Genomic DNA, 21,959 nt, shown 5'->3' with positions numbered 1-21,959 from the left:
CTAAACCACAACCTCACCATCTCAACTAAATTAGTTTCATTGTTTTTTTTATTGAACAAAGACATGGGTCGTATATATTTTTCATAAGAAAGGTGATGCATGATAGCTTATATGAAAATACATCTTGTTATATCAAGACAGGCAGGCTGACAGACCTACGTATAAACATGCACACAGGAAACTCATACACACACACACTATTGTTTTGAGATGAAACAAGCACAAAGCAGCTTGTCATTCATATTTTCGGCAGTGTTCCAAGAGAGAGTTCGTTTTGAAGCAGCCATGAGAGGAAAGGGTAGCTTGGCCCCACTGTGGCACAACCTCCCCTGCAGCGCCCCTAGGGCTCTGGAAACGCACCCTGGAACAGCCGCGCACTGTTTCCTTGCGGTAAACCATCGCTACTGGAACCTGGGGCTGTTAGGGCAGCAGTTTAGTTTATATTTAAACAAGCAATAATTCCTCTTTACCACTTCCATGGAAATGGGGGAAGAGAAAAAAAGAAAAAAAAAAAATCAGACCGGGTCTGTAATTCACAGGAAGGGTTTTTGGAAAAGCTGAAGGGCCAAGGCGAAGAGGTTGTTAAAACATGACCGGGTGTGGAATAAGAGCGAGCGAGAGAGAGCGAGAGAGGAACTGATATGTCATTGTCTCTCAAATGTAAGACCTGGGGTGAAATACTGACCCTCCAGTCTGTCCCTGAACTGTCTGCCTGTAGTGGACAGAAGACCGTCCATGTCTTGGTCCCATGCTGTCCACAGAGTCCCATGAAGACCCTTGATGTTCACTAGAGATGGAGGGATGATGGATGAAAAAGACTGGTTCATAGATGAAGTGGACTGGTTTAATGCCATGGTGTATTCCTGACAATCAAAGGCCTGCACAGCTGGTTTTAAAACCAACCTCAATTGCAGTGTGTAAATACGGAACTCAAAAAGGTTGTTTAAGCTTCTTCTCGTGCGAGGAAGTGGTTTTCAGTTCTGTGTGAAATTGTAGACTGTGTTTCAGAGGTCTATGAAGATAGTATTTTTAAGCAGTCATCTCATCATAGCCATATTGTTACACTAACCTGGGTTTTTGCCTTATGAATTAAAACATGATTCTACTTTAAGATTAACATTTAAATAGTCAACAAAGAAGTAAAGTTATCACAGATAAATGTTTTTTTATTTATTAGTTCGACCAAACATCTTTCCTGAGTTTAATGTGATGCCCCACATCACTGCTATGTCATCATCCTCAAACGTTGCAGCTTTAAAAAATAAATTAACCATGACAACTCTCATCAAATGACTAAATGTAAATGTCATCAGTTATGGCAACATTTTACACTTTGATATAACTTAACATTTCATACTTTTCTGGATTGGTACATTCCTATCAAATGTCCTGACTGGTGATGTATACAGTACAGTATAGCATGTGAATGTACACACGTACACACACATTGTTCACCACTGTACATATTTGAGATATTTTTGATCCAGTCAACCTTTCTTCTCTCTCCACACATTGTCCACTCTCTCATTTCTGGCAGGATCCTCGGTCTGCAAGCCCTTGTCTACCAGCTTAGCTATTTTCCTTATAAAAAATTGACACAGTCTGCAACCAATTTGAAACACCTTTTAGTAAGACCGTGGAATACAATGGAATCCATTCAGTATTTGAGTTTTATACCTCTGGAGATTAATTCCTGCCCAATGAAGTTGTTTAAGATAAAAGACTTGGTTTCAAACTTAGGGAAGAAAAAAAAAAAAAAGGTAAGATGTGAGTCAGTTATGAGGCCAAATATTTTCCGGGTTGCTATGCGAGAAGAGGTCATCGCTCTGGTATGTCTGAAGGAGGAGTTGATGACTTTTGAATTCTGATAACTCTGACCAAGGAAAACAAGTCCAATCAAAAAGATGAATTGACCCTTTCACTCATTTCTTTATCTGCTTCAGATATTCTTCCAATGTTTCCTCATATTCTGATGTAACCAGTGCCAACATTGGTTTGAAGTGTAAGCACGGGTAGAGGTTCAACTTATCGATGGCGTTGACAGCGTGATGTGTTCAGAGCATGGTTCTCGATGTGATGTCAACTTGTGGCATTGTTTAGCTGAGATGTTATTCTTGCATCGTGCCTTGTGAAAATACAGAGCATTCCTTGGCTACAACCACCTTAATACTGTTAGAACCCTGCACTTCTGATCCCTGACCATCCCACTGTACGTTCTGTATGCACCACTTTTAAGTTGCCTGGAATAAAAGAGTCTGCTAAACGAATGAAATGTAAAGGGTACATCTTCCTCAGAGAATTTGAGCCACGTTATAAATAATTTCCATCCAGGCCTGAGAATACCTGTACGTCCATATTTTTTATAATGGCTTCATTCAGTCATTCAGCTATATAACAGAAACCAGGGCTGCCTACAGTAAAATGGCCCTTGGCGCTTTAACTTCAAATGAAAGTAATGAAAGCTACCACATTCATAACACCTGATTTTACAATTTCTCAGAATTCATGCCAGTCCAATGTTACGGTGGCCTCCTTTTGAGCCCTTTGTTCACAAATTCCTTAATATTCCAGGAGGCTCTCTTCTGCAAACCAAAGCTTTATTCCCACAGTTTTTATCTGTCTCTGAAGGATTTCTTGGCTCCTGCATCTGAGCCATACTCTACAGAGGGCTGTTAATTGGAAGAGGGTAGCACCGTCCGCATTCACAAGCTGTTAATGGTTTCCATTCCACACACCTACCTACTGCCAAGGCCAGGCCTTCCTACTGTAATAAGAACCACACAGTATGACTGTTAACCCCAAATATTCAGCCATTACATCAATGTTTTGTTGTGGATTCTCTACTGTACAACAATTGGCATTTTGTTACTGGCGATGAAATCGTTGCCAGTCACATTTCCCTCGTTGAGGTCGTCAGTGGGAGTGATATCACCACCTTCCTAAAACATTTCCTTTTTATCTGTGAAGGTTCTGTCGTTTCATCCAAACAACTGCTGCTGTTCCTGTTCAGTGTTCCTTGCTGTTGTCATGGCAATGCTTTTGACCTGTCAGTCACAGGAGAATTATTCCGGTATCGCCACGGAGACCAGCAAACTGACATGTCGGACAAGCTCAGCAGAGTGTCACTGACCAGGAAGGTCGAGAGGATTATAAAATCCTCAGGTATCAATCTGCTGCCTCTCTGAGCTTTGGGAACATGCCCAGAGCACAAGCAGTGCTGGGCTGCTCCCCTTAGGAAGGTGCAGGATTCTCTTCTTGGGTGTTTATAAACTTGTCTTTTGTCTACTGTGTCAAAATACTGCTGTGAGGGTAGTAGGGGTATAGTGCCAATGTTTCCTCAATGGTGGTTTCTGAATGAATATGACTTTGTTCATCCATCTGCACCTGGTTAGGAAGCATCTAAGAATCCCCTTTGTTTCCTTTTTGTTTGTTTTTTACATAAATGGGACGATTTGAGCATTGCAGCTCCGGTGAAAAATCCTAAAAGGTTGAAGTCCTGACTTGATCTCCCTCTGGTTGTCTTTGTCCAGAGCATCTCGGAGCCGGAAGTCCTGGTGGCACTTGCTCCGCCTCTCCAGAGCGTAGACGCCCTCTCTGAGGCCGTGGCTGGCCTTGGCACGGTGGAGGAAGTCATGAAATACCTGGAGCCAGAACGCTGGCAGCTGGACATGGAAGAGCTGTACAAGCCCACTTGGCAAATCCTGGGAAAGTCCTTCATCCACAACAAGAAACCCAGAGGTGAGACAAACTGTCAGTCTGTCTGTTTAGCTTTTTACGTAAGTTTTGGTTAAGTCGAGCTCTTCAAACCCTTATATTATCCAAGATTTATTGTCCAATTTATTATCCAAGATTTATGGTGCAGCATACTGACGGGTCAGTGTTTTAACCCCACCTGTAATCCTCAAAACGAGGACCAACTGAATTCCGACCAGTCTGTTGGATGCACTTTGTGTTCCAGGAGTAGACCTTAACCTTCTCAGAGAGGAAGTGAAGCTGTACAGCTGCACGCCGCGGAACTTCTCCGTCTCCCTGCGCGAGGAGCTGAAGAGGACAGACGCCATCTTCTGGCCCAGCTGTCTTCTGGTGAGGCGCTGCGGGGGAAACTGTGCCTGCTGCTCTCACCGTTGCTACGACTGCCAGTGCGTCCCAGCCAGGGTCACCAGGAAGTACCACGAGGTAAGGGTTGTCGTGGAAACTAGCTGGTTGGTTTTAGAAGTAGCTTCTTTTTTTTTTTCATCCAAAGTTGTTGAGGTCTGCCCAAAGTTGTGGAGAAATTCACTCCTCAGTGACACGTCTGGGGGGGGGGGGGAGAGGGGGCAAAATGGCAAATCGAAACAATTTTGCCGTTTTCAAAAAGGGGACAGGGCATGTCCCACCGGTGTATAATGAAACTTCTGCCGCTGCTCTGTGCTGCAGGTCCTCCTGCTGAAACACAGGAGTGGAGGACGAGGTTTGCAGAAATCCATGACCGATGTGCCCCTGGAGCACCACGAGGAGTGCGCCTGTGTGTGTAAAGACGACAGGGACTGATCTGCACACCTGCGCATCTGAGCCACAGTCGTCCCACGAGCCACTTGAAAGGATTCTCTCGTCGTCGTCCCCCCCAGCCCACATCTCATCCCCCCCACCCACCCCAACTGGGAGCGAATAAGATGGCTGGCTTGTCCCGGTGGTCTTTGCTAATTGGATGAGAGTGAAACAGACTTGTGGATTTGGCTGTAGTGGAGAAACTTTAGTTTATTTGAAGTGCATTTTTTAAAAGACACATGAAACAAACTGAATGCACTGGAACTGGACCTATTGTTTTTAGTTTTTGTCTTGATGATGCTTGTGGGTTCCCCCGACATGGGAACAGGTGCTAAGGACTGTATTTGGCTGTTAGTTTAGGAGGACATTTGTGTCTTTTTTTTTTTTTTTTTAAACCTTTTGGAGGACTTGTTTAAACCTTTTGGAGGACTTGTTTAAACCTTTTGGAGACACACTTGTGTCTTGGAAGAATCGAGTACTTTTGTGTATGTAAATGTGCTGGCTTTGTGTGCTGCCTCTGGGACATTTATTAATCACATCAAGGAGAAAAAGGAAAGTCCTTTTATCAGTGATACTCAACTTCTCTCTCTCCAGATTTTCCAGCGATTAGATTTTTTGGAGTAAAGAAATGGAAAAAAAAGATTAAGTAGTGAATCACTGCTGAGCTTGATGATGCAACTGTATTGTGTAAATCAATCTTCATGTTTTGTACTATATCTTTAAAAAACTTTTTTTTACCAAAGATACTCAGTGAGTTGATAAAATTGCACACTTAAAACCAAAAGGGTGTTGTCAGACGTCTCAACAGTGGTGTCAAATGCATTTTCTTTAGAGCTCCATCCATATAACCCTAAGTAGTGAGTGGAACAATTGTGCATTTAAGGTATTTATTTTGTTCACCAAAAGTCCCAAATGTGTTTCTTTACAGTATGCTAAACGTGTAGTTATTCAGTCATTTGTAGTGTGAATTCTCATGGTATTTCTTTAAAAAAAAATGTACCTACACACCATGACAAGTGTGTGTGGTCATCGTCTCAATACCAAAGTTATTTAACAATACTTTTTTTATAATTGTATGTATTTTATTGTACTTTAGACAAGAAATAAACACAACAGTGTATTACTAGAGTTTTACGCTATAATTTACACCTTAGAGAAATTTAATTATTCTTTTTTTTTTTTTTTTTTTTTTTTTTTTTACTAGACCCATATCCTCAATAAATGAGTCACAAGAAACGGTTTTATCCACACAGTTTATAAACTTTGCTTTTTCAATGACAGAGTTTCACTGACAGAAGCAGTTTCTTGGATTCCAATGTATACCTCATTACCAATCATCTTCAAAATTGCTACAGGGCACAGGATTGTTTGTGTACTGTATACATACAGCACAGTATAAAATGTATGTTTTATGTGTGTATCACAAAAAATGGGTTTCCCATAATGCAGTGCCAAGAGGTCAGAGGTCAGCATGCCTCAGTCATATTTCTTTAGGTACACATGAGGTAAAAAGGATCATTTGGGGTATTGGTATGCTTAGAAGAAGAAAAAAGAAAAATCTCCCAGAGATGTTAGTACATCAAAATCACCTGGATTTTTATGTCCCACCAGGCTCAGAAATTTTTATTTGACCAAGAAAACCTCTTAGCATGCCTGCTCCCTCCCTCCCTCCAACGTTTTCTTTCCCCCCTCAGCCTTTCTCTTCTCTCCGTCTCGCTCTCTCTAATGTAATCACCCAAACTAATTCATCATCAAAAACCAGTTAAATAAAATATCACGGTAACATTTGTCCTCGAAGCATTGAACTTCTGTTTCCACCCCACCCTGAGGTCCTACAGTGGATCAGCACAGTGTAACATACCGAGACACACTGTCTTCTCTCCGCTGTGAGGTCATCTGGAGAGAGCTTCTCATTTGTCCATCTTAGATGGCTGTCCATGCCAATTACTCTGATCTAATGTCCATGCTGGCAGGCGTCCGTTGTGACGCCAGATGCTACTGCAGAAACCCTCTGGGTCCCAGGGTGATTTTTATCATATTAAACAGACTCCCTCTCTCCACCTTTTTCTACATCTTTCTCTCCCAGTTCCTAGAGAATCTCTCTGTGCTGGCACAAGACATGAAACAGCGTGTGTGTGTGTGTGTATGTGTGTGTCGGTCAGGCTGCAGTATTTACCGTCTCCACCCGCACTCTTCATCCCATTTCCCCCTGACTCACAGGGCCCTACTGTATAAAACATGTTCCATTTCACCTGTCAAGCTGCAGACGATACGTTGTTTTAACATGGTTGCTTTTCAAAGTCCATTCATCAGATTGCAAACAAATGACATTAATGGTGTTGCATGGGATTCATGAATTTGTTTTTGCTCAAATTTAAAATGTTCAATATATATGCAGGAGTGAGATCTATGACTGGATTTCCCAACATGTGCCAAAAACATGTTTGGGTCTGTGTGGAGTGTAAGCAGCTTAACTGTGCATCTTCCTCTTCCTAAACTCTTCCTCTTCCTAAACTCTTCCTCTTCCTAAACTCTTCCTCTTCCTAAACTCTTCCTCTTCCTAAACTCTTCCTCTTCCTAAACTCTTCCTCTTTTAAATTACACAATTGATTAACTTGGCGTGTTGACGGCAGCGCTGGCCGCATGGATAGACACCAGGGAAACACTGAACTGAGAAACACTGAACTGAGAAACACTGAACTGAGAAACACTGAACTTCTGCCAAACTAACAGATGTGACCTTTTCCTTCCCTCACTGTCCCACCTGATGGCCGTGTCCTTGGCTGGTTCACATTCACCTCCAACTGTTCCAAAGCTCCTTCTGAAGACGCGCTCTGACTCATATTCTTGCGAAGGCAAGATGTGGGCGACTGCCGTCTTCAGCAGGTATACAGTAGCTTTTCCACGGGTTTTACGGTCTGTTTTGTGTGTTGAGTGTTGTCTAGTGAATAAAGGGGTGAGTCATCCGGGAAAGGGCTTTCGATGAAGGGGTAGTTATAGTTCCCTCACCACTGAGGTACCACTGTTGTGTGCTTCCAGTCTGTCTTCAAGGCCTTCAAAACTAGCTTACGCACAAGCACAGCATTGAAGTATTGGTCTAATTCAACTAAATTCTAGTTTAACTATGCAGGAATTGGTTAAACTTTCAGTTTTATACTAAGCGACAGAACCAACCCGTTATTCCAGAAACCCTTTGAAAGCCCTTGGCTACATTTTTAGATTGTACAGCATCAACAATCACTCTGGCACACGTCTGCTTTACACCACAGTAGTAAAAACAAAACCCTCCCTACTAACATCACCCTCCCACATCCTCGCAACCACTTCATCCTCCTTACGGCACAGTAGCAAACGACTGCCTACGAGTGCCTGCTATCGATTGCGTTGCGGGATCATCCATAACACTCCGTCTAAGGGACCAGTGAGTGACCGGAGAGTAGGACGTCATTACTGTGGGAGTATTCGTCTCCAGATGACTTCTCCAGAGTTCCTAATTGGTCCTTAGTATGGATGGAGAGGCCATGTTGGTCCTTAGTATGGATGGAGAGGCCATGTTATGTTTTGATAATTATAGTGTTCTCGTGCTGTGGTTTTCGGGAACAGGCAGCGTTACTGGGAAAAGCAATGTCTCTGACTGGTATTAATCACTAGGTCAGTAAATTGTTTGCCAAGGAGCGCTTGCGAGACCCTCATGTTAAGTATAGGTTAAAATGTTAGACAGATGTCTCCCATTCTGGTTGTAGTAGGCCCTACGGTAATTTATCAGAGTTGTCATTTCTACCGCCAAACATCTTTTAAACACGGCTGCATCGGCGGTTGCGTGTCACGTTGCAAGCTTCATCAAAACCGGTGCCGCCAAAGTACAGAATGTTGCAAGGTTATCACCTAGGCTACTCTACCTATGGTGTTTCCGAGCCTAATGCACTCTGACATGATGCTAACAGCCGATGTCGTGACTCATCTGGTCTAACCCACAGGCCACGAGGCAAATGCATTATTAATAACGTGCAAGGTCAAAAGTAGCAGAATCCTGCTTTGTCGGGTTAGTTTTCAGTGCTATAAGTGCACGGATGTGCCGTTAGTGCACTTCAAATAATTAGACCCATTTAGCCATAGTCTTATCGATCTCCAGATCTAAATTTTGACGGACAGAAACTAGAGAGGCCAGCTGTTTCAAGCATAAAATATGAAATTATATTGATGGATGGACAAAACCCTAAGCACAAAGACCTGTTACAGAAGCAGTCTTTTGAAAATAATAAACTGTAGGTCTTTGTAAAGTAGCAACATGCCTTTTTAAAGTATCGCGTCTCAGCCCTCTACTTTCCTACCAATGCCATAGAATACAGGTAGCTACAATACTGTTTAAAACGTGTATTTTTTCTACCAATTGCTGTTGCAGTTATTCACTACTATTCACTATACTAGACTGCACATGTGTGAGTTAGAGCCTTGAGTATCCATGACTCCTCGCGGCGTCCCAGCCCCCCCCCCCCACCCCACCCCACCCCCACCCATCAGGCCTCCCCACCCCCACCCATCAGGCCTCCCCCTCCTCTCCTTCTGCCTCTTAAAGGAGGAGGGTGCAGCGACAGCAGACCGAGTGGCCACGAGCTCCCAGGTGACAGATGTGAGCTCCATATGGCCGTGGGTCCTGGAGGTCAGACGCTCTCCCAGGGGCCTGTGGATAATCATCCAGGAGCTCCCTACTACGGCTGGGGGGTCCACTGTTACCCAGCCCCCCAACCCCCATGACACTGACAGATGCACACAGAGACCGGCACTGACACTTGAAAAATGCACCGATAACGTCTCGTGTTTTCTCCCCGCGCCCCCTCCCCGGGACAGCTTCGTTCCTGAATAGAGGTATTGATGGCATATGTAGACGACATGCTTCTGTGATCTTTATACGTCTGTGTTGCTGGGAGTGGAGACAGGGTTTGCTTTTGTTTTGTCATCGCTCACTTCTAAGAGGTGAGGTACACTTTGACTAGGCGACTGTGTTTTATGTTTATGGTGCGGCATATACACAGTAAAGACAATACAGCTCCGACATTGATCTGTTTCGATCGAGTGGACGGGGGGTGCCATTCTAGGAGCATAAATGAACAAGGGATGGATGGTCTGGATGAATGGAGAACTGTCACAGCGCCAGGGAATCCTGACTGCTGGCACAATTTTCTATTCTGAGTTTATTATTTTCTGTCTGGGGCTGCTGTGTAGGAGTGTGTGGGATTTACAGTTTGGATATGGTGAGTCGAGGGAGTGAGCTTCCTCCTTCTGATGAATTAGCCACGGGTCCGCTCACTGCGAACACCAACTTCCAACTCCATTTGCTGCCAGACCTAGGTTCTCCAGCGTTTAAGTTCAGAAGCTAACTTCAGAGAGGCCTTGCAAAATTTTCTAGCACTGTTAAGAAGGTATTCTTGACAGGAATTTTTCATCCCCTAGAGAAGGAGGTCACACATCGTTTATTTTTAAGAATTTCATCATGGATTGACAAACCCAAGGGGCATACTGTATGGTAGCAATCCCCACAAAGTGGACAAAAATGTGTTACGGTAGGCCGAAACCAAAGATCAGCTTGCATTAAATACAACGTTTATCAGTGTCAAATTGCTCATCCAGATCTCTCCTCATCGCTTGTGACCTCATAGTCCTGTGTTCCGTTGCTGACTTGTTCCTTCCGTCACTTCAAAGTCTCCAGAAATAGTCAGGAACAGTTCCAGATTTTTATCAGCCACTCATGGCGGAGAAGAAGGTAAGGCAACCTCTGGTAGCCTACATGTTAGCATTTCTTCCCCACGTTAGCAAAACACAGGGCCTCTCAGTGACCTGCAGACAGAGATTAATGGTGTCTAATGCCATTTGTTATTCTTTCCAAAAAGTTAAACCTACTGAATCGTTTTTCAGTATGCCATCAACTACAGTAGTCATGAAGTAAGGACACCCCCAGCCTGCTAGCAGGATACAATACTGGAGCCAGGAAGCCTTGAGGGAAACGACAGTTGAGCTGTGACTGTCTCTTCCCGTGTTTTTTTCTCTTTTCAAGCGTGGCAGCCCTCGGCCAACACTGTCACTCCGGTTAGTTTAAGACGGAACGAAGACAGAATTAAACACCTGTATTTGACTTCCCTCTTCTTCTGAAGAAAAGAAAATGCCTAAAAACAACACGATTCAGGAGAGGACAGCCTCATTACTCATCAGAAATGAGCTTTTTTTTCCCCCTGTAGCAGATAACCGCTCGCCAGAAAATGACAACTCACTTTCTCCTCTACATGTCTGGGCTTGCCCGCTGTTGAGAATTAGGTATAACATTCGGGGGAGGTATACTCCGTGCCCTGGTCAAATAGTTTACTTCATCCTGTTTTCTTTTTAGACCCTGCTTGGAAAGAGGTTCACAGACCACATGGGAGGAGTTACACAAAGCTAGTCAGCCCTCCACTAAATGCGCCCTTTCTACAGAGGCATTGCAGGACCGGTGCCTATAATCTACTTCAGTGATGTGGTCACTCTGAAAAAACCCTGGACGGGGTCAGTTTACTCTTTAATAGTAAAGGTTTACAAATTTAGGAAACCACCCTTGCCTAACGACAGGAGTTAGCCTCCTGAGGGGAGTGAAGAGTTTCCAGCCATTTTCAAATCAGCTTCTGGAAAATGTCAACAAAATGTCCCTCTTAATTAGCTTAAGTTCTCTACGCGGCATATAGTCACGGGTGATACCATCAGTCGAGGAACAGATTCAAAGCAAAATGTCTATTTATCTTGACATTTAATCTAACTAGCCTGTTGACCAAGCCAGGAATTAGAAGGTGGCCCTTAAATATATTTTGAAGTCGAAGGCGATTCGATTCCTTTTTTCCCGCTTAACTGCAGACGGGTATTTTAAATTCAGCAGTAAGTGAGGCTAAAATAAACGCTGTTATCACACAACCTGTTAAACCCTGGAGGGTCCACAGTCTGGAACCCTGGTTGACCATGGGGGCCTTTGAGGCAGACAGATCCATGTTTGTTTGAGCATACCATTGTTTATGAAACATCCTGGTGGGAAACACACTTTGAGGAGAAGCCAAAGTCAACACACCAAGTATTTGCCAATCTCTTTAACCAGGATTTATTCACATTGTTTTTCCTCACTCCATAGCACGCTTTGTCAAATACATTTGAACATGTTTTGTTTTTTTGGGGAGGTGAAGTTTCTCTACACAACTGTCTTATCCACAGAGGACTTTCTTGTCCTGGGGGGCTTTTACTTTGAAGAGAATAAACCGCCAGCTGTGATCCACTCTGCTGTTGCCGAGTGAGATGTGCTTACCTGCTGGGTCTGTCTGATTCACACCCACTGTTCAGATGGTAGAGGAGGAGGCTGTATATTATATTATATTATATTATATATATATATATAAATAATAGTGTGTGTGTGTAGATGTCAAATTAGACAGATCTAATTTTATTGCAGCAATCTGTCACTCACAGTTTTAAATGGCTTCGGACTGCAGATTCTGCTGCCTGTAACATTGTCTGTCTCATGCTCTGCAACACCTAGTTGAAGACTTCTAGAAAACACACAAGTCCCACCTTGATGTGGTCCAACCTGCCAAGTCATCTACGAACGGAGTTCACGGTCTTCATCCTAGGGGCTGCACGATTAATCGAGTTTTAATCACGATTTTTAATCACAATTTTAGCACAATCCTCAGTCCGTGCATAGTAACCAACTTCCCAACCAAATTGTTTTGTGGGCGGGGCTAAGTTGGGCTGGCAGCCAGAATAGGAATGTAGCACAATATGGATGTGATAATTCATCGGATCTCAATATTGATCAAAATAATCGTGAATCGTCATTTCGGCCATAATCGTGCAGCCCTTCTTCATCCTCATCGATAAGTCTCAGGAACTTAATTGGCAGTAATATTCTAGTTACTAGAATCTGTCCAGAGCCACTCTGACCTGCCATAACCAATCGCAAGCGTACGCCTTAGCCAACTCCTTCACCACTACTGTAACGGAGCTAGCTGCCGTAGCTGGAAAATCTAACTTTTCCCGAACCATGTGGGGAAGAGGGCCACAACATCATGGCCACCAACAAAACTCAGCAAGGAATGTTCTTGCTCCGGCTTTAACTTATGGATATTCGGCAGCATTGCCACAACCGCAGAATAGCTTCGCTCACATCTTTCTCCGCCGCCATTACTGAACTACTCAAACTAGTGCACAACATTAACGTCATCGTTCTCAGACACTCCCTCTGTTCGCTGATTGGACCTACAAAAAATGTGTTTCTGAAAACCGACTTCAAAGTCAATCTCCCAGACCTAGTACAGAAGCAAAATCCAAATTGAGCGGAAGTACGTAGGAGGGCAGAGCCAGGCTAGGATATCATGGATGTGGGGTCATGTTGGATCTGCCCTCTAGAGGTTTTGACGATTAATTACACACAGAAACAACACAACAAGACTTTAAGAGCAGGGAATCATGTTAGACATTGACCTTTGCCCTCACTTGTTGACCTTACTTTGTTGAAGTGACCATTTTAAACAGCATGGAGCCTTGTCCTTAACTACACTCTCCTGTCCTCGGTTCATGTCACTGAAGCCAAGTTAGTTATCTCGATTCTTTGTCTGTCTTTGATGATTTCATGATCAATGTCGAAGGTACTCATCTTTTCCTGATGAAAGACAACGTTTTGATCCTGTGAGATATTAAAAATGGCAATTTCATTCTATGTACTTATGGAGTAGCCTTTGATGTAAAACATGACTTCAGTATATAACATCCAGAGCATTTATAGAGCTTCTTGGTCCCTGTGGGCTCAGACCATTGAGTCAGAACTTAATGTACTGTACGGTCTCCAGAGCATAGCAAACTGTGTCGTCGTCCTTATAAAAATGGCTTTGAAGTCTGTCTCGGATCTGCAAGATCAAACATTCCAATATAAAGCTGTTATGGAATCACGCTACGTATGCCTTATCAAAAAACCTTTATCCTCCATCGCAGAGTTTTGAGAAACCTCAAAACCTTGGTGTTGCGTCCTGCGCAGTACGCTACTTAAGCAAGAGATGATTTTCAGAAAGTGCAACTAGTGCTGGTCTACCCAGATGTCTGATCGAACATTCCATTGTGGACTATGTTGTCATCAACGCACAAAACAATAGCATAGAAAAAAATAAAACAAATTTATTTGGCCTTGTCTTGACGGTCATGAATTTCTGGCGAGAGTTTTCTTCCATTTTGTGAATTATGATATCTTCATGTTTTCAGAAACATGAAGATATCAATTCACAAAATTCCATGTCACAATTCCATGTCACAAGTCTGTCAAATTGTATTATTTTCCTCCTTTTTTCTCAGTCATACATCTGTTGTTTATCGTCTGTTAAGCTGTTTGTTTGTCCTGGCAGGATGTTTGTTTTAGTTTTCAGTGACTTCTCCAGATAGTCATATGCCATACACAGCCTGTCTAAGATACATGTTATAAACCTATTTGCACAACGAACCATTGTTTTAGAAATGGTGATGTCTGTCTGCTATCATTGTATTGTTGGGACAACGCTTTAAATAAAAGTGGTTTTGAATTGTGGCCCTTAAAACCATGTTGGTTTCCAGGCTTGATCTCGCCATGGATGCAATTTTGAGTAAGTGCACTCTGGATGAAAAACTAAAAAACCACAAGTGTTGAAAATGGTCATTTATCCTGCCAGCTTTGTCCGCACGCACAGTAAAACTCACCCCCAACAAAGAAACAACAAGTACGTCACCTCTCACCTTGCACCGTGTCCACACTCTTCAGCTTCAGACTGCCACTACACCACAAGAAGAAGGATTTTCCCTTTCAACTTAACGCATCTGAAGTTAATGGGCCAAACAGGATGGTGGCACACACCTTAAATCCAGGTTGTAACTGCTTGAATTACATGCTTTTTATTGGCCTCAAAGTGCCTGGCTCATAGTGAGGTTAAGATGAGTTGGCATTGCTCATGGCCTCTTAAAGAGCTTGTGGTGCTGGCTTCCTCACCAGCTTAAGAAATGAGTGGCTTAGTAAACATCTCAACCACGCTGGAGTAAATTACCTTCAGCCCAATTAATAAAGCCTTCTCTCCTCTCCATTTTGTGGTTTTCACATTGATAAATCCCACGATCTACACCACTGTTGCGAACCGCAGGTCACATTACAGAAAGCTGCATCACATTTGAAATATTATTTCACATTAAGAAAACTCCATTTAGGTTGTGTTTTTATCTCTTCCACTGCATGTTATGCTTTTCTCAAGGGCAGTATAAGTAAACTAGAATTATTACACAAAAATGTGTGGTATTTACAGCCTAAAACGTTTTTAAAAACAGGGTTTTTTTTGCTTTGTAAAAATTGGTCTAGATATTTGCGAAGTAAACTTGCCGGGGGCAGATAAGATCAGACTGTTTTCAAGATGCCAGAGGAAGAGAAGAGTGTCAGTCTGACGATCATTCTGGATGATTGCTGATGGGGGTTCTCTCAACACAGTTTGACGGCGAGATCTCACTCAGGACTGGAGCAATTTATCCTTTGATTCAGCATTCAGGGCTCTGACAGGGTCTGCTAAACAGGGATTACCTTTCAGGATGTCAGTTTCAGATTGACAGCCATGAGCACTACAGCAGTCTGCCTTGTTTATCATCAGAGTTTGGCTGGGATGTGGTGTTTGGCATACAATCACACTCCTCGTCCTTCATGATGAAAACCCTCAGAAAGTTACCTGCTGAGAATTTAAATTATTAATGGACTTGGACTTTTCAAGGTGTATTATAAAGTGAGTTTATGATGAAATTGTTCTACTGTATATTGAACTCCTATGATGAACAGTGTCATATTTTATGCACTTTAAATCATAATTCTAGAGAGCTTTAAACCACTCCCGTGTGGCAGATTAATAATATCACCTGGTGCAAAGGCACCAGGCGTTTGTAGACAGTGCAGAGATGAGGGGGCCAGTGGGAACAAGAAATGGCTCATTTGAGACAATGTTCTGTTCTGTAGACTGTGGGGAGATGAAGTAAAGGGAGTATGTGAAAGCAATAATACCTTGAATATGATAACGTAATATTGTGTTTCTCAGTAAAAAAGTGTATGAGGTTATGACATCAGAGAGGGGAGGATGGACTGCATGCCATTGTGCTGGGACCGTTTGTAAAACGCGGCGTTGCTTTGATGGCACGTCTCATGTAATCTTAGGTAACGAAGAAGAAGCAATTTCATCTGAGATTTCCCATGAGCGCAACATTACACTCTCCTTAGTATTTTGAGGTTCTGCGTCTGTTACAGTCTCTCTAAATTTTTAATAATTAAATGAAACTTGAACCCACTGTTGATGAGGATGTTTGAGGGAGATCTGGTTTACAGGATCTTGTGTGTGTTGAGACAGAGAGAGACAGGAAGAAAGCAGAGGAGACAGAGAGAGAGACAGAGAAAGAAAAACATGCAACTCTTCCAGCTCTGCCACATGTTGTTGTTTTTCTCGAGCTATGAAATGAAATTGCCGGAAAAGGGAACTAGCCACTGTAACAAGTGTACACGCCAAACCCCAAGAGAACAAAGTAGAGGCAGGGCTGCTTCGTGAGGCTGGGAAACATCTGTACAGGACATCACCACTCACTGCTCCCTCCCACTCCCCCACTCCCCGGCCCCCTTGCCTCCTCCCCCACATACCCAAGTCCCCTCTCCCACACCCAGGCTCCCCCCCCCCCCACACACACCCTGCCTCCACAGTCAGTGAGGGGCCCCACAAGGCCCCAAAGTGAGGCCAACGCCACACACAGTCATTTTACAAGTTTCAGTGTTAAGAACCTTGTGGGAATGGTGCTGGACTGCCGAGAGCTGAAACTGGAAGGAGATTAAAGAAACTAGTAGTTGATTGGCGTGATTCATGAAATGTTTTTATGAAGCCTTGATTGAACTCGTTAAAAATCTCAATTTTGGTGAAGACTAACGACATTGTATGCTGACACAGACTGTGTGGTCGTTCCTCGCTGGTTACGACCAAACACTGAAATCAGCTTCATCAGACCTGTCCCACATGTCTGAAATACTGATCCAATACTTGCATATACTCCATTTCCTGTCTCTATACCATCACTGTCATTGCCAGCATCAAACCAGCAGGGAAAGAACAGTGAACGGATGGATGTTGACAGAAAGCAGAATATCCTGAGGAGGGAGGGAGCTCTTGGTGGTCGTGCACGGTTGGCACAGGGACAAGGGAGGGAGGAGAGGGGATGGGGGAGGAGGAAGGAGGGAAGAGAGGAGGGAGGAGAGGGGATGGGGGAGGAGGAAGGAGGGAAGAGAGGAGGGAGGAGAGGGGATGGGGGAGGAGGGAAGAGAGGTGATGGGGGAGGAGGGAGGAGAGGGAATGGGGGAGGGAGGAGAGGGGATGGGGGAGGAGGGAAGAGAGGTGATGGGGAGGAGGAGGGAGGAGAGGGGATGGGGGAGGAGGAAGGAGGGAAGAGAGGAGGGAGGAGAGGGGATGGGGGAGGAGGGAAGAGAGGTGATGGGGGAGGAGGAGGGAGGAGAGAGGAGAGGGGATGGGGGAGGAGGAGGGACATTGGAGAGGAGGGGAGGGCGTAGAGGGTAAGGTTTCCAACCGAGATGCCAAGTGGTCCTAGACTCAGCCAAGGCCTGGATGAATCAGGGCGACAGGCCGTGCAGTTCCCGGAACACGGATCACAGAAGGTACGGCTCGTGGGGAACCTCACAAAATCCGCTGGTGGGAATCAGTCCCAGTTTGGTCCCGGTCCAGAGAACCGGCTGACCAGGTCTTCATCCTATCTGGTGTCTTTCATTCCAGATCAAAGGGCCTCCCTCCAGTTCCAGTCAAGCAACAACACTGACACATCTGTGGCTGAAACCATGATCCTTCCCTCTGGGGGAATGACCCAACGGGAGGTATCCAAACACACCCCAAGATTCTGCTCTGCCACACCCCAAACCACCCAGGCTGCTCTGCGCCTGGATCCCAGGTCTCTGTGGTGTGGTGTGAACACTGATGTTGTGGGCCAGACAGAACACAGAAGGAGATGATTTTGGATCCTACGCCTGCTACATAAACAAGCCCAGAGAGTCGACCGAGGCCTTTGACTCGCGTGCGCAGAGACGGTGTGAAGCGCTCGAGTCTGCTCTCTCTCCGCCCACCTCATCTCCTTGTCTAGACAGACGATGCTCTCCGAGCTGGAACAACACTAAAGCTCTGAACATCCGCTGCCAGGCAGCAAACCAGGGGTACGTCCACACAGAAGCGTGTGACCGCTATACTGTACCGTGAACCCCACGGGTGAAACACGGCTGTAGAACAATGAAAATCACAGTCACGTCGCGTCGCACATGAAGTCAAAGTGTTGCTCGTGAGACCACTGTAGGTGTGTCAGACTGAGGTTGGGTTGTACGCTACAGGAATGCAGCCGCATTCTCTGGTCATGTGGAGCAGAAAGGGACCACGGGGTCTTTGTGCTGCAGATCACAGCCATGTTCAAGAGACAGGCTGGCGCCGAGAGGCACCCACGTTCCCTGCCTGATGCCCAAGCTGCCTCCAAGATACGGTTGCTATGGAAATAAGCATCCAGGGTAACTCACAGGGGATACGGTTTCCATGCCGAGTGTTATGCAAACAGCTCCTTCTAGCAGTGTGTGTGTGTGTGTTTGTGTGTGTCTGCGTGCGTTTGTGTGTGCGTGTGTCCATACATGTGTGTGTGGTGCATGTGTGTGTGTGTGTGTGTGAGTGAGTACAGCATCAGGAACATGCCTGCAAAACGATGTCACGACAGTGTGTGTGTGTTTGTGTTGCGTGTGTTAGAGCGGCTTGGATGTTTGTCTGGTGATGAAAAACCTCCTGATGGAAGACGCGTGGGCGGTGGGACCACATTCTGCATCAGATGATTGAGTCACAGTTTTTTTCAAAGATTTCTTCACGATATGATAACGAAGGTTGTTCATTATTCTATTTTTAATCAAAACGCATTTTCTTTCAACATGAAGTCATTTTCTTTCAATGCTAAATCATTTTCTATCTCAATTATATTGTAATAAAACGATCTTTGGGCCATTGAACATATACTACATTTAATTACATTGTGGGAATCCAATGATTACTGTAATGGGAAATTGTCTCCTAATATGAAATATTTGAAAGATCATCAAAGTTTGAAAACACACTTGAGTAAGCAGGACTAACCTTCCAGTGTCACAACCAACTTTAACATGTTTTTCTATTTCTAGGTAATGTCATACAGCTTGGAGTTTAGTATACAAACCAAAAACACATCAACTTTTCAACAGTTAAACCCCCGAACGTCAACTAAGCAAACATGTCAAGTCCAACACCCCACTCCAGTGACCCACATGTAGGGCCTAGTACGTTGTTAATCACTGCCGTCTATCGGGGTGAATCAGATTAAAGGACTCGAGGCTGCAGGTTAACAGGTTTCCTTGCAGGATTGTGAAGCACTGCTTTTCCACCAACATCCTCCTTTATTATCATTCTCATCTCTAATGGTGACGCTGTAAGGAATCTGCCGTTCTAAATAAACACACTTGAGCACACACACACACACTTTGTAGTCACAACCAAATAGATTATTGCAGGGCTCAGTGCGAGCAGTCCTGTTTATGGATTCCACCACATGAAGCTTTACGAGACAAACGCAATAATCATCTACTACTGCCACTGTCCGGACACTTGGTTTAGCTGCCAAGCCCTGCAGAGCTGAAACGTGGTTATATAGTCACTCTCCACTGAGCGTGTTTGAGACAATACAACAGGTTGCCAGGCAACCAGACTATGAGCCCTTGGCACAGCGTTTACCAGAGAGACACTGCTGGGTTCTATTCACGGGGGCGGAAGACAATTCAGGTCATCTACGATAAACACGGCGTTTCTCATGGCAAGTTGTTGCCTATATTGCAGTAGGCCTACCTGCAGGAACATGGATGACCGTGGATAATTGCACGGTCGGTTGTCATAGCGTGCAGTGGTCGTGTCGATGGTGTATGGTGTCACCCTCATTTAGCCTATTTTTACTTTTCCTCCCTAAGGCAGTAGGTGACCCCAGATGTGATATATGGACCTAATCAGCTATCCAATTTGTGTAAAGACAATATTTGCAAACAGGAATACGGCCTGCTATCTTTATGTTCCGTGAGAATGGATGGCAGTTTCAATATCCGTCTTGAGATTCCGACACAGGGAGATTGATCACACTGTTGGGTTTTACAATGAACCACTCATTTCCCAAGCCAGGTCCATCATCAACACTGCCCGCACATCGGCGGCTGTTTACAGCCACCGGCTATTTCAGTAGCAACATTCTTGCACGGACATTTACAACACAGACCTTCGTTATATTAGTTTTTAAAGAAGAAGAATATGATGCAGGAATGGTAGTCTAGGCTACAACAACAACACTACCATTAATATCCATGTAAAAAAGAATCACCAATTTACCATGTTCTTTGCTGTTGCAAAGAGATCAGACTGCATAATTGAGGCATTGTGTGATTTTTTTTTATGAAACCAAAATATGACTCCCTTGTTTAGTCTGGGTGGTAAATGTGTTTGATCATTGGTTCCCTAGATAGGCCTGTCAAAGTTTTCAATTTTCAAAGTCAATGTGCAACTGTAGAATGTTTACTCTAACTGTATTCCCCAGTTGGGTACAGTAGGACAAGCAATTTTGGTAAATAAATTCCAATCATTTTATTTGATAACCAATGGTGTCATTATGCAGTGCTCAAACCTCCATTACAGGAAGTTATTCTTCGTGGTTTCAACACTGCTTCACTTTCTGGTCAGGGTTTAAAACCTGGAAAATTGACCCATTAAAGTCCTCATTAAAAACATTCCGTCTAGTCTGCTCGCCAAACTCTGCTCTCTGCTGTTCGGGAGGCGATGGAATCAGATGTGTTTTGAGATCAATAAAGTGTGCTTTGAATCAATAACAGATTGGTCAGTGAACAGTAATTAGCGGACCATGTTGAGAGAATAATTGAGACATTAGAGGCTAGAGAATCTGAGGCTGAAACACAAGCAAGCGGGATTTCTGGGTAGATTTCCACTAGCGTCAATCAACTTTGTAGCTTCAATTCTGACCGGAAAAATAGTTTGCATGGTGAAAATGAACTGCTGTCCAAAACGGTTTGGTCATCATGAATCGTTTTGTCAAGATGTTAGCCTACGTGACATTTATGTCTGTGCCGTGAACCCTACTGGTAGACATTAATTTTTTTATTTGTCTACCCTACTCAGACAAAGCATAGGCCACAGTTTGTTCAAAACAAGCTAGCCGGAACAATACGCTAAACTACCACAGCATGACGCGTGTTGCTTCCGGGGTGTTTACAGATGACAGGGAAACGTGACTCTTAACCTTGGCCCTCTGACCCCAATTACTTATCGGAAAAAAACGCGCACACAGAATTAGGCCTAGCTTACATGAAATTGTGTTGGTCGTTACGCACTATTTGAGCCAGCCCTTGAGGCACTATTTACATAAATTGTGCATAATAACGTTGCATTGGTACATTTAGCCTACAGATTGACCGGTCATACTGCACAACACTACATTATATAGGCTAGGCTAGGGCTACAAAACAGTGGCACGGCGGCCTAAAGGTTTTTAAATAACATAGCTTACCTTTGATGAGCTTTGGTTTTCTGCACTGAATTAAGTTCTGGTGTAGGTCCTCCTTTGCCGATTAACTCCAAATTCTCATTAAAAGTAAACATTGAAAACGGCGCATATAACAAATATAAAACATTGTCCTCCAAACTAGCGGCAACGTTATTCGCGGCTGAAGAATGTTACGTTAGCTAGTTTATTAGCTTGTGATCGCGTTCCCCACAGCGGACGGAAGTTAGCGATAACAAAGCCCACCCATTTAGAGGGAAGATATGATTGGTCAATTTGACTGTCAATGGAAATGAGTCTTTCATTGAACAATTAATCGGCCCTCTGTAAATTCATAGGCTGGACCATCAATCACAGAGCTGCATAGCATTTCTGTCCCAACAACAGAGGCAGCAAAATTCTGATAGGATGACAAAAGAGATTTTTTTCATTTAGTAGACGCTCTTATCCAGAGCAATTTACAGTAAGTACAGGGACATTCCCCCGAGGCAAGTAGCAGTGAAGTGCCTTGCCCCCTTGGGCAATACACCATGTCAACGCCGGGAATCAAACTGGCAACTTTCAGATTACTAGCCCAATTCCCTAACCGCTCAGCCATTTAACTCTTCACATTCTAACACAAACTGAATAGGCAGGATTGAAGGGTTTCTTTCAGAAACATTTTCTTTAGATTAGTCAAATTATGAATTGACCCCTAGAGGACCCTGACAGTTTCCCACTGTGACAGGGGCCTGTCACAGTGTCATAGCTACCCTGTCATAGCTACAACCTTGCCCGAGGAC

General features: G+C 44.1%; 2 protein-coding genes across 2 annotated transcripts in view; one reads left to right on the top strand and one right to left on the bottom strand.

Annotated features, from left to right (window-relative positions):
• The window catches only part of pdgfc (platelet derived growth factor c), a 30,707-nt gene extending 25,052 nt beyond the window's left edge, over positions 1 to 5,655 (top strand). Inside the window, exons 4-6 of the mRNA XM_084697237.1 lie at positions 3,531 to 3,738; positions 3,959 to 4,176; positions 4,417 to 5,655. Of these exons, the coding sequence (XP_084553363.1) occupies positions 3,531 to 3,738; positions 3,959 to 4,176; positions 4,417 to 4,530 (540 nt within the window). The 3' untranslated portion in view covers positions 4,531 to 5,655. The remainder of the gene's footprint in view (positions 1 to 3,530; positions 3,739 to 3,958; positions 4,177 to 4,416) is intronic.
• Positions 1 to 21,385, bottom strand: part of glrbb (glycine receptor, beta b) — a 68,723-nt gene extending 47,338 nt beyond the window's left edge. The window contains exon 1 of the mRNA XM_084697247.1: positions 21,184 to 21,385. The gene's annotated coding sequence lies outside the window, so the exon portion shown is untranslated. The remainder of the gene's footprint in view (positions 1 to 21,183) is intronic.
• Positions 21,386 to 21,959: the final 574 nt, after the last annotated feature.

This window comes from Hypomesus nipponensis, chromosome 1 (assembly GCF_054491055.1).
Source record: "Hypomesus nipponensis isolate SF chromosome 1, ASM5449105v1, whole genome shotgun sequence".
Taxonomy (NCBI): Eukaryota; Metazoa; Chordata; class Actinopteri; order Osmeriformes; family Osmeridae; genus Hypomesus; species Hypomesus nipponensis.
The sequence above is the reverse complement of the archived record's forward strand: the minus strand, read 5'-3'. Positions and strand labels throughout refer to the sequence as shown.